Source organism: Chiloscyllium plagiosum, chromosome 13, assembly GCF_004010195.1.
Source record: "Chiloscyllium plagiosum isolate BGI_BamShark_2017 chromosome 13, ASM401019v2, whole genome shotgun sequence".
NCBI classification, from domain to species: Eukaryota; Metazoa; Chordata; class Chondrichthyes; order Orectolobiformes; family Hemiscylliidae; genus Chiloscyllium; species Chiloscyllium plagiosum.
Window position 1 is genome coordinate 53,499,119 of NC_057722.1, and position 14,519 is coordinate 53,513,637.

At 38.6% G+C, this 14,519-nt stretch overlaps 1 protein-coding gene across 3 annotated transcripts in view; it reads left to right on the forward strand.

Moving 5' to 3' along the window:
- The first annotated feature begins 780 nt into the window (after positions 1-780).
- Positions 781-14,519, forward strand: part of LOC122556038 (mucin-4-like) — a 39,229-nt gene continuing 25,490 nt past the window's right edge. For all 3 annotated transcript variants that reach the window (XM_043702423.1, XM_043702425.1, XM_043702424.1), the window contains exons 1-7: positions 781-982; positions 1,593-1,674; positions 3,520-3,693; positions 4,264-4,365; positions 7,885-8,124; positions 8,369-8,512; positions 9,265-9,443. In XM_043702423.1, coding sequence (XP_043558358.1) covers positions 782-982; positions 1,593-1,674; positions 3,520-3,693; positions 4,264-4,365; positions 7,885-8,124; positions 8,369-8,512; positions 9,265-9,443 — 1,122 coding nt within the window. In that variant the 5' untranslated portion in view covers position 781. The remainder of the gene's footprint in view (positions 983-1,592; positions 1,675-3,519; positions 3,694-4,263; positions 4,366-7,884; positions 8,125-8,368; positions 8,513-9,264; positions 9,444-14,519) is intronic.

Here is a 14,519-nt window from a genome sequence, read left to right on the forward strand (position 1 = left end):
GAGTCCATCATTAAAATGCATATCTATCCTTACTAGCAAAGGTTATCAGACACAACAATACATCATTTTGAGTATGGTTATTCCCTTTCCTCCTAGCCACTATCTTATCCCATAACAGATGTACTTTTGCTGCATGTGCAGAATTATTTTCAATAATTCTCAACCAGGTTGCAATCTGAACAGAGCTGCAAATTTGAGACTGAGTTAGGCAATTGAGCTGTTTCCCCTCCAATCTCAATCTCAATTCCTCAGAACACCATCCTGCCTCAAATCCTAAGTATAAAAAAGGAAGAGGGTAGTCAGTGTTGTGCTTATTTAACAAAGTTATGAAAAAAGTCCTGAGTGGAACAAAAGTAATCAGACTATATCCCATATAATCCCAGCTACTGACAAGAAAGCTGAGACCTGTGGGAGGCAAGACAAGTTCTTCCTAACCTGCTTCCCCCTTCCTGCTATTCTCCAGCACTTCCCATCTCCTTTCCACCTCATCTTTCCCATCTTTCTTCCTTGTCTGCATCTTTAAATGCTTTGCTCTCCAAAGTCCCTCCTCTGCTCCTCTATCACACATTGTTGTTTGCATTTTCCCTACTTTCTCTCATGTATTTACTTGAGATTGAATCTCATTCCAAATTTATATCAATTTAGATGACATAACTATTTAAAGGCATTTGTGAGCTGAAACAAGAGGCTGCTTGAATTTTCATGTTGGGTGACCTTGATATTTTTAAATACACTACAGTTTAAATCTTGACATCTTTCTTGTGTCATTCTGACAGCCATAATGCTTGGTGATCCCCATTTCATAACCCTTGATGGACTTTCCTACACTTTTAATGGTCTTGGAGATTTTGTGCTGCTTAATGTTGAATACAATGGTGCCACTATTTTTAAGCTCCATGGTCGCACAGTCCAAACGGGTACAGCTCAAGCCACAAACTTCATGGCCTTTGCAGCTCAGCACACACAAAACAAAAGTATCACAGTAAGTAAAGATTTTGTCTCAAAACAGATAAGCATAAAAATAAATGCCTCTTTGCCTTGTCTAGCAATACGTGCATCACCAGGATGTTACCTGTATTAGACCGTGTGAGGTACAAAGTGTGGCTAGAAAAACTCAGGTTGTTTCTCTGGAGCAGCAAAGCTTAGGGGAAAGTTAACAGAAGTCTATAAAATTATGCGATGCGTAAGTAGGGCTGAATGTCAGAATCTTTTCCCAGAGTTGAAATGTCTGGGAAATGTCTAGGAGGCATGCATTTAAGGTCAGATGGGGAAAGTTCAAAGGAGACGTGAAGAGCAAGTTCTTTACGCAGAAAGTGGTAGGAGTGTAGAACGCACTGCCAGGGGTGGTGGTGGACGCAGATACAATAGAGGAATTCAAGGGACGTTAAGGTAAGCACCTTGAATAAGCAAGGAATGGAGGGATATGGACAAGGGCAAGCAGAAGGAATTTGTTTAATTTGGCGTCATATTCGGTACAACATCATGGCCCAAAGGGCCCGATCCTGTGCTCTATGTTCTAAAAGTTGAATCATTGGCATTAAAGTTTCTGTGACAATTGTTTTCAAGAGGGTTGTTACATGATTTCTCTGCAGGTTCAGATGATTTTGAAAGGAAATGATTCAATTGAAGTGCTAGTAAATAATGACAGAGTGCAGTTCGTGCCTAATACTGCAGGTGAGGATAATTTATTGTTCTTACCAAATCAAAGTGTACCGATTTCTTATAAAATTATTATAATGTTGACATTTACTTCTATAAGCTTCTACACAAACAAAATATTAAAACATAATTAAACTCACACAATGTACACTTGACAAACCATCCTGTTTCTCCCCACTCCTCTCTCCACATCCACCACCGCCACTTGTATATTTTGCAGTCCAGGATAATCAGGATTTTATTTCCTCCTCCCTTAGACATAGCTCAGGAAACCTACGAAGTAGGACCATTTTCTCACTACCATATTCTGTAGGGTCTAATGTCAGTAGAACAGACAAGAAATGTAAGAACTGCTACACACCTGTAATTGTAGTTCATGATGCAAGAAAATGTCCAAAAATGTGCAGGTTAGGTGAATTGGCCATGCTAAATTGCCCATAATGTTAGGTGAAGGGGTAAATGTAGGGGAATGGGTCTGGGTGGATTGCTCTTTGGAGGTTTGATGTGGAATGGTTGGGCCAAAGGGCCTGTTTCCACACTGGAAGTAATCTAAATCTAAAACCTTAATTACCTGTAAGTGTCTTGTAGGAATAGTTGCAGTTTCATCATTAGTAGGGGTTATGGGGACTGGCCTTAATTCCACTGCCATTTTAATATGCCAATAGAGATAGAAACAGGTAAAATGGGTTCAGCCACCTGTCTCCTTAATCATCTGATTTTCCTTTTCCTCTGCATTTCCAGCAGAATCCTAGTATAACTAAAAGCTGGTGTTGGCAATATTGATAATCTAGCAATTAAGGATTGGTATATCATTCCTTTGTCTACTGTTGCAGAGAAGTTAATAATCTATTTAAAATGGTAGAGAATGAAATATCATGGTAAAGCATTTGATTTTCATCTACAAATATCACCAGCTTTCATTCCAGACTTAAATATTATGGGGGCAACTTTGAGTTCGGTTTCCCTGTAGGACCCAGCCCCTAACTTTGAGACATATTGGGAGTCCTAAGACCCCTTCCCCCTTGCCAGCAGTTTTTGGAATGCAGCATCCTATCCACCTTATAGTTGCTGTCCTGGACTTTCAAATCTCTTAGTCCAGTCAGAGGGCAGCAGCTCTGAATTCTCCCAGTGCCACTGGGGCAAGTGGACACTGCTAAATCATGGCAGGACCACAAAGATTCTTCAACGTGGAAGTACGTTTGTCATTTTACACAGATGTGCAAAAAAAAGACACATTCTAGGTGGAGAGGAAAGACCTCAGCTAGATCCGGCACACACAAGAGTGTAACCTTTCAGGCTAACAGCCCCATCACTGGAGTAAAATATCTTTCAAAGGACCTCCCATCACCTGCAGCATCTCATCTCTCTTTCTGCCCCTCTATTGTTTTTTTTATTCTCCCTTCAGTCTCCCGTTTATTTACTAGGAATTAGATTTAAAATTGAATCTCTTTCCAAATTCTGATCAACTTTGAAGATATGAATTTTTCAAAATAGTTACAAATATGATGCAGAAACAAGGGCTGCTTGAAATTTCATGCTGAACAGTTTTGATGTTTGAATCCCACCAACAAGGCCACCTCCACTGAATTGCAAATTCAGCATGTGGTATAATGAGGGCATTCATCAGCACAATTGGCTTCACACCTCCATGGTTACCCAGCTACACATGATGGGAATGTATCAAGTACTATCCTGACTTGTAATTACTGTTTTCCTAACTTCCTAGCCTCCAAGCTCACCATTCCAAGACAGGAAACATTCAGCCAAGAAATGCACAAATATGCAATGTTAGTAACAGCATCCTCCTGCATTTTTATACTATTATACTCAGCATCCATCTGTATATTTATACACCCACAGATAACCAAGAAATATTTCGTAATGGTACCTTTTATCTGGAGAAAAATGGAAATGCATCAGTAACTGCTTCATTTGGTAGTGGTATCTCAGTAACAGTGACAGCACAATTTGAAATGTTACTTGCAATCACGGATTTGCCAGAAAAGTTTATGAACAAGACAAGAGGCCTTCTTGGTAAGCCAGCTTTGTCTAATGACAAATGTGATTTCCCATCACTACTACTTAATCTTGGAGCATATACATTTTATGGATAGAAATGCAACAAGTATAATTTAGCCATGACTTTATCATTCTGTCATTCATTTCCTCAACTTTTTTTTTGTTTAATTCAAATAAGGATAGCAGAAGAGTTGAGTAACATGATATATGTTTCCTCTATTACTAAGATCCTGAAAACTATCCAAGACTGTAAACAAAATATGAACAGAAAAACAGTTTTGTAGACAATCCCTCAAACTTCTTATGCTGCTTCACCTTTATAATTTTAAATCTCACTTTATTTCTACCCTTCTTTATCTACCAGTTATTACCCAGAGATTTTTATTACGATTCATAGAACTACAAATAGAATTCGCAGTTTAATTTAATAAATCGTTGTATGAAAACTTTGTAATGTAAAAAGAATCATTTCAAGTTGTAATTGTGAAACCTGTGCAGTCTCTCAAAGTAATTTTTGAAATTTTTCCAAGTTTTTCATGATACAATTAGATAAAGTCCACAACCTTTTTACTTGTTTGCTTCTAGGTGTGTGGAATGGCAATCCAAATGATGATTTTACAATGCCAAATGGATCCTTTATTCCAAAAAGTAGCAACGAAGCTAAAATCTTCAGTTTTGGAATGTCTTGTGAGTTAAATAAAGATTCTGAATTAACAGCTCAGTTGATAAAATTGTTCTGTAAGACAAAAACAGCTTACATGCACAAACACTGGGGAAAGTGCTTTCTGTTGAAACCATGGAACATATGTATTTTTAACACCAGACTTTTGGGATTTTGGTCTATTCAGAACTTTAATTGACATGTGTATGCTGCTCACTGTGGACTACAGATGTTGAGTACTACTGAAACAAAAGACACATTTTATCGAACTTTTCCACCTCACCTTCTTCAGGACAATTCTTCCCACAACAAGCCCACCCCTCAAGCATGTGAAGGTTTACACTGACAACAAATTGAAGATAATAGTCAAGTTCATATTATGAGATGTTTATGTGCGCTGGAAGCTATATATTTTAATATAGTAGGTCTGATCTTTGTTGACAGAATGAACAAGTATACATCTTGTGCCACTTCTAACTCCATGAAATAGATGACAGAAATTATATAATTCATTTCTCAGGGCATGTTCTAAATAATTGGGATCAACTGTTTGGTTTTAATTTTAAACAAAGCTTGGCAGTTAGCTGTTAACCATCATAACTACGAAATCTCCATAGTAATGCCTTTTAATTTGCCAACCAAATAGCACTTTCCTCTCCATTTGAGAAAAATGTGGTTTTCCCTGTAAAGTGCTTTTTTTGAAAGTTGGCCCAATGAAAACAAGATAAATAACTTGGACAAAATGTGCCATTTTTCAGCTGCATTCACGCTCTGTACTATAAAACAGCTAAGATATTGTGAAATGTAGTTCATAATAAAATTATTTTTAATTCATGTCATAAACCATGGTCGTGAGAATACTTATGATGGAAGGGATTTTGATGAAACAAAGAGAAGATTCTGATGAAAACAGAGCAGTGATAGTTAAGCTCAAGTAGTTCATAAATCGCCAAACTCTGAGACTAAATTTGCTGTCTAAAAGCTTTCTCTCTCCACAGTCCATCTTTATATCATTAACTGAAGCAACAATATTACAATACCTCATTTATTACTAGATCATGACATAATTTAATGTAGAACCTCCAGGGAAAAAAAAACTCATGCAGCTCTTCCACAAAAGTTACTGCTCTTTGTATATTCCATTCAAGATGATAAACAGTGTCATATTTGTCTGTTATTTAGTTTGGATGGCATTACCATTCATAAATAGACATCGTATAATTCCCTAATCACAGAATATAGTGATTATTTTGTAACAATGAGCTTGGTTCCTCTAGTGTTCTGAGTTTATTAAACAGGTAAGTAGCTGTCTTGTACTGACCAAAAATGCACATTCAGTCACCCATGGGTGCCAAATAGCTAATCCTAGTTGGGAGAGTGGTAGGTCACTCTGATTAAACTTGATAACGCTACAACCTGGCTGGGTGGATTGGATGAAATTGGTCAGGGTTGACTGTGTCAGTTATGTATCCAACAACTCAAGATGATCCCCTATAAATGATATTCTTATCTGAGTGGTAGTTCATTACCGTATCAGATAGTGACACCTTGTAATTGTAATGAAAAAACATAATATTTTGGAGCTTATAGAGTTGTTTGGGAGTTTGTCAAATATATTTCCCTTGTAGAATGTAGTGACCCTTACCATACACGTTCCACAAATTCTGGACTATGAAAAGTTCATGCTATCCAATGTTGAAATATTTAGTGGTATCCGTAAGATGGTTGAACCTTTTATCAGAATTCACAGAAGTATCATGATTAATTGAATAAAAGCAATGCTGGAGATCTGTGATAACAATAGACTTTGCCAAAGAAACTCAGCGGGTCTGGTAGTATTTGTGGACAGTTAGTAGGAGTTCATGTTTCAAATCCATTATGACTTTTGCAGTTCTGAAGAAGAGTGACTGCTAATGTGAAGCCTTTTGCATAAAAAGGGAAGGAGACAAGAAACATTATGGCTAATTTGTTTAACGTCTGTATTGGGAAAATGTTACTATTGGTCATAAAGAATGGAATAGCAAAATATTTAGGAATACTTAATAAAATCCAGCAACGTCAGCAAGGCTTCATGAAGGGGAAATCAAGCCTGACAAATTTATTAGAATTCTTTGAAGAAGTAACAAGCAGGGCAGATGAAGGGAAAGTAGTGCACGTATTTGGATTTTCTGTAAGTGATTGATGAGGCAGCACACATTAGGCTACTTATAAGTTAAGAGACCATAATTTGGGAGATGATATATCAGTTTGGACAGATGATTAGCTAACTAATAGGAGACTGAGTTGGAATAAGGGAAAGGACATTTTCAGGAGGACACCCTGTAACTAGTGATTTGCCTCAGGGATTAGCACTCAGGCCACAATTATTTACTATGTATTATATATAAATATATCATATTCATAGATATATATCAATAACTTGGATGAGGCATGTGAATGTACTACAGCTGAGTTTATGGATGATAACTAGGTGCAAAGGCAATTGGTCAAGATGACACACAGATTCTGCCGAGGACATAAATAGGTTGAGTGAATGGGCAAAAACTTAGCATAATATAGGAAATGTGAAATTTTACACTTTTGCAGGAAGAATAGAGCAATTGAATATTACCAAACTGGAGATATACTGCAGAAAGCTATGAAGCAGAGATTTTGGAGTCCTCATTCATAAATCACAAAAGAATAGCATCCAAATTCAGGAAGTAATGGGGAGGGAAAATGGAATGTTGGCCTTTATTTCAAAGGGAAAGAAGTAAAGAAGTGGGGAGGTTTCATGAAAATCTTCAAGACTATAGCTGGAATATTGTGTACAGTTTTAGGCCCATCTCAGGAAATATTCACTGGCATTAGAGGCAGTCCAGAGAAGGTTCACTGAGCTGATTCCAGGTATGCAGGCTGTCTTATGAGGAGAGGGTGAGTAGGTTCGGGAGGGGGAGTCAGGAAAACAGAGTTGAGGATTATCAGATCAGAAATTATCTCATTCAATGGCAGAGCAGACTTGGTTGGTGGAGTGACCACCTTCAGTTCCTACATCTTTTGGTCTTATTGTTTAGTGACTGTAATCTGTGGTGCATGCTCAGAAGAGCAAAGGTGTTAAAGCAAAACCATGCGGCAGCAACATTCTTTGCTTGTTAACATATGTAGTAGTATGTGACTTGAAAGGCATGAAGGAAGAAAGAAAAGGTTAGCAAACATGATATGACTTAGGTTGTGTAGCTAATTGGCTGAATGGCTGGTTTCTGATACAGAGTGATACCAACAGATAGATTTACTTCCCACAGTTGTTGAAATTGCCAAAAACCTCCTTCCTTCTCAACCTTGCCTCTGGTATTGTGACCCTCAGGTTAAACCCATCACTAATCGTCTCTGTATGTGAGAGCACAGGACTATGGGAATTTACTTTTTACCTTTAATGTTACACAAGTAGAATTCTTATATCATGTTGAATATTTGCATGGAGCAAAGAGACACAGTTCTTTTCATTAGTTTGTATGAGCAATATGTAATATCCATCAAACTGATTATTTTTTTATCTTGGTCAACAGGGGAAGTACCCTTGGAGAGTTCCATTTTCACAATTGGGAGAAGTGTTCCAAACAATTCATTTACACCTCACTTTCTGGGAGATCTCCAGCAACAGAATGAGACCTTGTTCAATTTGTTGGCCACTGAATGTAAAAATAACACTCAGTGTATTTTTGATGCAATAAGTACAGGACGGAAAGAAATTGGATTGGTAACGGCAAACAAAAACACGGAATTTATGGAAGTCAATGAAATGCTGAGTAAGCAGTTATGACTTTCCAAAATTAAAGAACCATTGTTTGTTATTTATTTGTTTGAGGTAGATAAAGAAAATCTCTCTATTTACATTTGTTTGTAACTGTCCTGAAGAAGCCTTGTATATCTTGAAAGTAGCTAGTTGGCCTAAAATCGTTTGAGTTATACTTAATTGATATCATTGGTGTTTTGCTCATAAGCATTTCATGTCTGTATATTCATTTATTTTATTTTTTCACACCACTTTAGATTCATATCCACCAGCCATCACAGGGCCAGAAGTGATTTATGCACAACTGTTTCAGCAAAATATTTCTTACTATCAAGCAACAGACCAAGAGGGAAATAATGCTGTATTCATTCCTTTCATATCCCAGGAATTGAATGTAACAGGTAATGCTTAGCCCAGCAAGATGTTCATTTCAAAGCATTGCGTCTTATAAGAACAATCTAATTGTTCAGTTTCAAGCCCAGCTTTGAATATACTTTACATTCATCATCTCTAGATCAATTAAGCCTGAGTCATTTTAATCACCCATTATCAGTAAAGATGAGTTGATTGTATAAAATGACGAATGATTTGACATTATACTGTTTGTACAGAGTACAGTAACTGCACAGTTCAAATGTTCACACTGATGCACAAGGAACTGCTCCTCTTCGACAACAATTAATATCCTTGTAACAAATTTTTGCAAGTGTTAGTACACCATCATCAGCTAAAATTTAGCTCAAGTGTACATTTAATAGGTCTATGGTAGATTATAAACTGAGGGTAATAACTGGCATGGTTAAAAATACAGTATTCTGCTTTGAATGGTAAAAGTTTAGCATGGAGTAAATATGACTGTTAAAGGGAAAACAAATTATAAAGCTGAGGTTTTATTACTTTAAGATTCTACAAATGACTATTAAATTTGTTAAGGCATAATTTAAGATTAATTAAGGACAATAATTAATGAAGATTTAAAAGTTAATCAGCCTTACTTGATTGCCTCATTCATTTAAACTTTCAGTACAATTTTAGTCATTTAGTCACTTTGTTGAATTTATAAAATGTGAGGAGCAGGGCAGGATTAATTTAAATAATTTATTCTATTAGTTACACAATACTTTTTAAGTTATTTTACTTTAAAACTCCACAGAGAATGGAACTTTGATGTGGCATCCAAAGACCACAACTGGAATATCATTAGAAGTTGAAGCAGTCGGGTCCAATAATCTGTCCTCAGTTCTTAGACCCCGGTTGGTGTTATGCAACTGCAGTGCGAATGGAGAATGCATTAACAATGAAATCACTCAAATCAATGGTTCCTCAGTCTATGTGAGTGTTTAAATGAAAAAAAGTTTTAATTATGATTGGCCTATCAACAATTTTGGTACCGTCAAGTTAATTTACAATACTAATGTTAGAAAATGAAATGTAATTAAACTGATTAACCCCAAATATTTGCAGGTAAGTCCTGGAGCAGCCAATTCACCTCAATGCCAGATAAAAGAACCTATATGAGAAAATATATTACTTCCCTTTCTTTTTCATGTATTCCTACCTTTCTATATCCTTCAATCTCTATCTAGTTATTCTGAGAGTGAAATTACACCATCGGTGAGAAATTGGCTCTTAGCAAATCAGTATCCTGTTATTGCTTGTTAATTTTTTATATTCTCAAATGTGAAAAGTATTGCAAAGAGTAATAATTTCAAATTGATTGTACAAAGCTGGCTCACTTATTCAGTGCTGGAGGGATAGGCATGAAAGCAGGGGTGGCATGGTGGCACAATGGTTAGCACTGCTGCCTCACAGCGCCAGAGACCCAGGTTCAATTCTCACCTCAGGCGACTGACTGTGTGGAGTTTGCACATTTTCCCTGTGTCTGGGTGCTCCGGTTTCCTCCCACAGTCCAAAAATGTGCAGGTTAGGTGAATTGGCCATGCTAAGTTGCCCGTACTGTTAGGTGAAGAGGGAAATGGGTCTGGGTGGGTTGTGGGTCAGTGTGGACTTGTTGGGCCGAAGGGCCTGTTTCCACACTGTAAGTGATCTAATCTAATCTAAATGCGAAGTATTCATTTATGCCTTGTAGATTGTGGAAAGAGTTAGAGGAGTCAGGAGGTGAATTACTTGCTGTAGAATACCAAACTCTAACTTGCTGCTTTAACCACAGAAATAGAGTGGTTGATCCACTTAAGCTGCTGGTCAAGAGTGACCACCCCAAGAACTTGGTGGTGAGTTTAGCAATAGTAAAGCCATTGAATGTCAATAGAAAGTGTTGAGACTCTCTCTTGTTGGAGGTGACTATTGCTTTGCACTTGAATGGTGTGAATGTTTTTGCTACTGCCCAGAATGCTTCTGCATGCATGCATGAACTGCTTTGTGGGACTGTACTTATAACCACTCCCCAACCCCATCCTACCCACTGCTTATTTAAATATGGTTTGTGAAGTGTAGCCCATGGAGGTTCCAGTGCCGTCTCACCTGCCACCAATTCACCTCCCGTCTTACATGAGGTAAAAGAGGCATTAGGCACTTTGCCTGTACCTGGGACTATGAGGGTGGTGGAGTGGAAGCAATCACTGGTTTCAAAAGGAAATAATGTGGGCACTTGGAGATCCAGAAGAATCTAGCATGCAGATCCAGAGGAATCAAGAGAAGGTGTGGGATTGATTGGATTACTCTGAAGAGAGCTAGCATGTAATCCATGCTTCAAAAGGGTTCCTTCTGTGTTATCAACTATTCTATGGATTAGATTTTATGGTCATCAAATGGTCCTGTAGGTGTATTTTATCCAAATGTCATCTAATTTACTTTTGGAGCCAGTGAATGATCATGGATTGGATCCAGAGAGACATGGTATTCCTGACTACAAGAATCCAATCTTCAAAAGTAGCCTGAGTTGGGGAATAGTCATAGAGTCATAGATCTTAGGGATATACAGCATGGAAACAGACCCTTCGGTTCAACCCATCTATGTCAATCAGATATCCCAACCCAATTTAGTCTCACCTGCCAACACCCGGCCCATATCCCTCCGAACCCTTCCTGTTCATATACCTATCCAAATGCCTTTTAAATGTTGCAGTTGTACCAGCCTCCACAATTTCCTCTGGCAGCTCATTCCATACACCCTCTGCATGAGAAAGTTGTCCCTTATGTCTCTTTTATATCTTTCACCTCTCACCCTAAAGCTATGCCCTCTAGTCTGGACTCCCCTACTCCAGGGAAAAGACTTTGTCTATTTATCCTATCCGTGCCCCTCATGATTTTGCAAACCTCTATAAGGTCATCCCTCAGCCTCCGACGCTCCAGGGAAAACAGCCTCAGCCAGTTCAGCCTCTCCCTAATAGCTCAAATCTTCCAACCCTGGCAACATCCTTATAAATCTTTTCTGAACCCTTTCAAGTTTCACAATGTCTTTCCGATAGGACTGAGACCAGAGTTGCACGCAATATTCCAACAGTGGCCTAACCAGTGCCCTGTAAAGCCGGAACATGACCTCCCAACTCCTGTATTCAATACTCTGACCAATAAAAGAAAGTATACCAAACGCCTTCTTCACTATCCTATCTACCTGCGACTCCACTTTCAAGGAGCTATGAACCTGCACTCCTAGGTCTCTTTGTTCAGCAACACTCCCTAGGATCTTACCATGAAGTGTATAAGTCCTGCAAAGATTTGTTTTCCCAAAATACAGCACCACGCATTTATCTGAATTAAACTCCATCAACTACTTCTCAGCCCCTTGGCCCATCTATCCAGATCCTGTTGTAATCTGAGGTAACCTTCTTCATTGTCCACTACACCTCCAATTTTTGTGTCATCTGCAAACTTACAAACTGTACCTATGATGCTCACATCCAAATCATTTATATAACTGATGAAAAGTCGTGGACTCAGTACCGACCCTTGTGGCATTCCACTGGTCATAGGCCTCAGTCTGAAAAACAACCCTCCATCGCCACCCTGTGTCTTCTACCTTTGAGCCAGTTCTGTATCCAAATGGCTAGTTCTCCCTATATTCCGTGAGACTTAACCTTGCTACTTAGTCTCCCATGGAGAACCTTGTCGAACACTTTGATGAAGTCCATATAGATCACGTCTACCACTCTACCCTCATCAATCCTCTTTGTTACTTCTTCAAAAAATTCAGTCAAGTTTGTGAGACATGATTTCCCACGCAAAAGCCATGTTGACTATCCCAAATCAGTCCTTGCCTTTCCAAATACATGTACATCCTGTCCCTCAGGATTCCCTCCAACAACTTGCCCACCACCGCCGTCAGGCTCTCTGGTCTCTAGTTGCCTAGCTTGTCCTTACCACCCTTCTTAAACAGTGGCACCACGTTAGCCAACCTCCAGTCTTCTGGCACCTCATTTGTGATGATCGATGATACAAATATCTCAGCAAGAGGCCAGCAATCACTTCCCTAGCTTCCCACAGAGTTCTCGGGTACACCTGATCAGGGGATTCATCCACTTGTGTGCATTTCAAGACATCCAGCACTTCCTCCTCTATAACATGGATAGTTTTCAACATGTCACCATCTATTTCCCGACATTTTATATATAGTCAAGCTGGATGGAAAGATATGGTGGGCAGCCTTGTAAGACCAGAGGAGGATATTAAGTCTGAATGTAGAATATGCAGCCAGGCTCAATGAGGAATCTAGCACTGTATCCAAATTTTATAAAATAAAGATTAATACATAAAACATTCCTTATCCCTCACCACCCTGCACTCTCCATGCATGACTCCCAATGTCCCAACAACCTTCCATACCAGCTGTACCACCTTCTTCCCCTGTATCCACCCCATCCCTTCCCCCACAACATCCACACCTATGGTCCTCTACAATATCCCCAGAGCTCCTGCCCCCATATTAACCTGAGTCCCATACCCACCTTGACTCTCTGCCAACAGTGTCAACTGATACTAATCCGTGACCCCACCCACCACCCTTTATCCTTTTTACCTTGTATTTAAGGTATTTAGTTTCATTTAAGTCTATTTACTATGTTGATAAAAAAAATCATTCATGAAATAAAATACTACATTTAAATTCATTCACTCAGGAAAACCATGAAAACAAATATTTCTTTGCAATTGCAACAAGAACTTGAAATTATCCTGCCACATCAACTGTCCATAGTATGTCGCTGTCAACCAAACTGCAAAATGGAAAACCGTGATAATGGTACTTTGTGAAATAAGGCAGGTAGCATTAGCTTGGTATTGGAAAGTATTAATAGGCAGCATGATATAGAAGACAACCATTTTTAAGCACTCCAGACATTTTTTTCATTTTTAAAAAGCTGTTATTTTCCTTTGAGAGTCTTGATACATCCACTTAACAACTTTGACAGTTCTTTGAGAACTTTGATAGTACTTTGGCATTAAAAATTGCATTGAGTTTCTATACTTTTATCACACAAGCCTAACTACTTTTAACAATTCCAAAGGGCACCGACTTCTCTCAAAAGAGTTTCTGACCTCTCCAAAAATGTGATTTATCTTCCTCAAAGATGTCCAAGTATCAGCTGCAAAGGAGTATCCTACATTTGCAAAAGGCCATCCAAATTAAATCAAAGGTTCAGATGTGTTCATGTATGGTTTAACCTACACAATCCAGACACATACCTCAATTACATCAGTCAGGAATAGAGGCAGCTGAAGATATTTATGGCCAGCTGCCTCATATGGTGAATCCTCAACTAACTCCATTCTATCTCCTCAGAAAATGTAGAGTGCCATGTTCAGGGCAGGACCTATAATTTCAGGCCACTTTCACCATTTTTTGCCACAATGGACAGACTGTCTACTGTCCTGGACTTTCAGGATTAAGTCTCAGTGAGAGATTAAACAAGGGATTATATTCTCTGGAATTCTCTGAAGTGGCATTTTGATATTAAGGTATTGGGGGAAAACTAACTTAAGTTTAGAGAAACTAATTTGATTGAGACAAAGAGGAATATTCAAAACCTTAGAGCCATACCATACGGGCTGAAATTAGGAAATATCTATTCATGAAAATTATCATAGAATTCAGATCTACCTTCAACAGATGGTCAGTCATACGCAATTGTTAGTTTTAAAACTGAGAAGAATTTTGTCAACCAAAGATATTGTGAGATATGGACAGACATGGATATATGGAACTATGCTACAGATCTTCCATCATCTCTGAATGATGACAAAACAGGCTAAAGGGATTAAAGGGCTAAAGGGGAAAGTGAGGGCTGCAGATGCTGGAGATCAGAGCTGAAAATGTGTTGCTGGAAAAGCGCAGCAGGTCAGGCAGCATCCAAGGAGCAGGAGAATCGACGTTTCAGGCGTGAGCCCTTCTTCAGGAATGAGGAAAGTGTGTCCAGCAGGCTAAGATAAAAGGTAGGGAGGAGGGACTTGGGG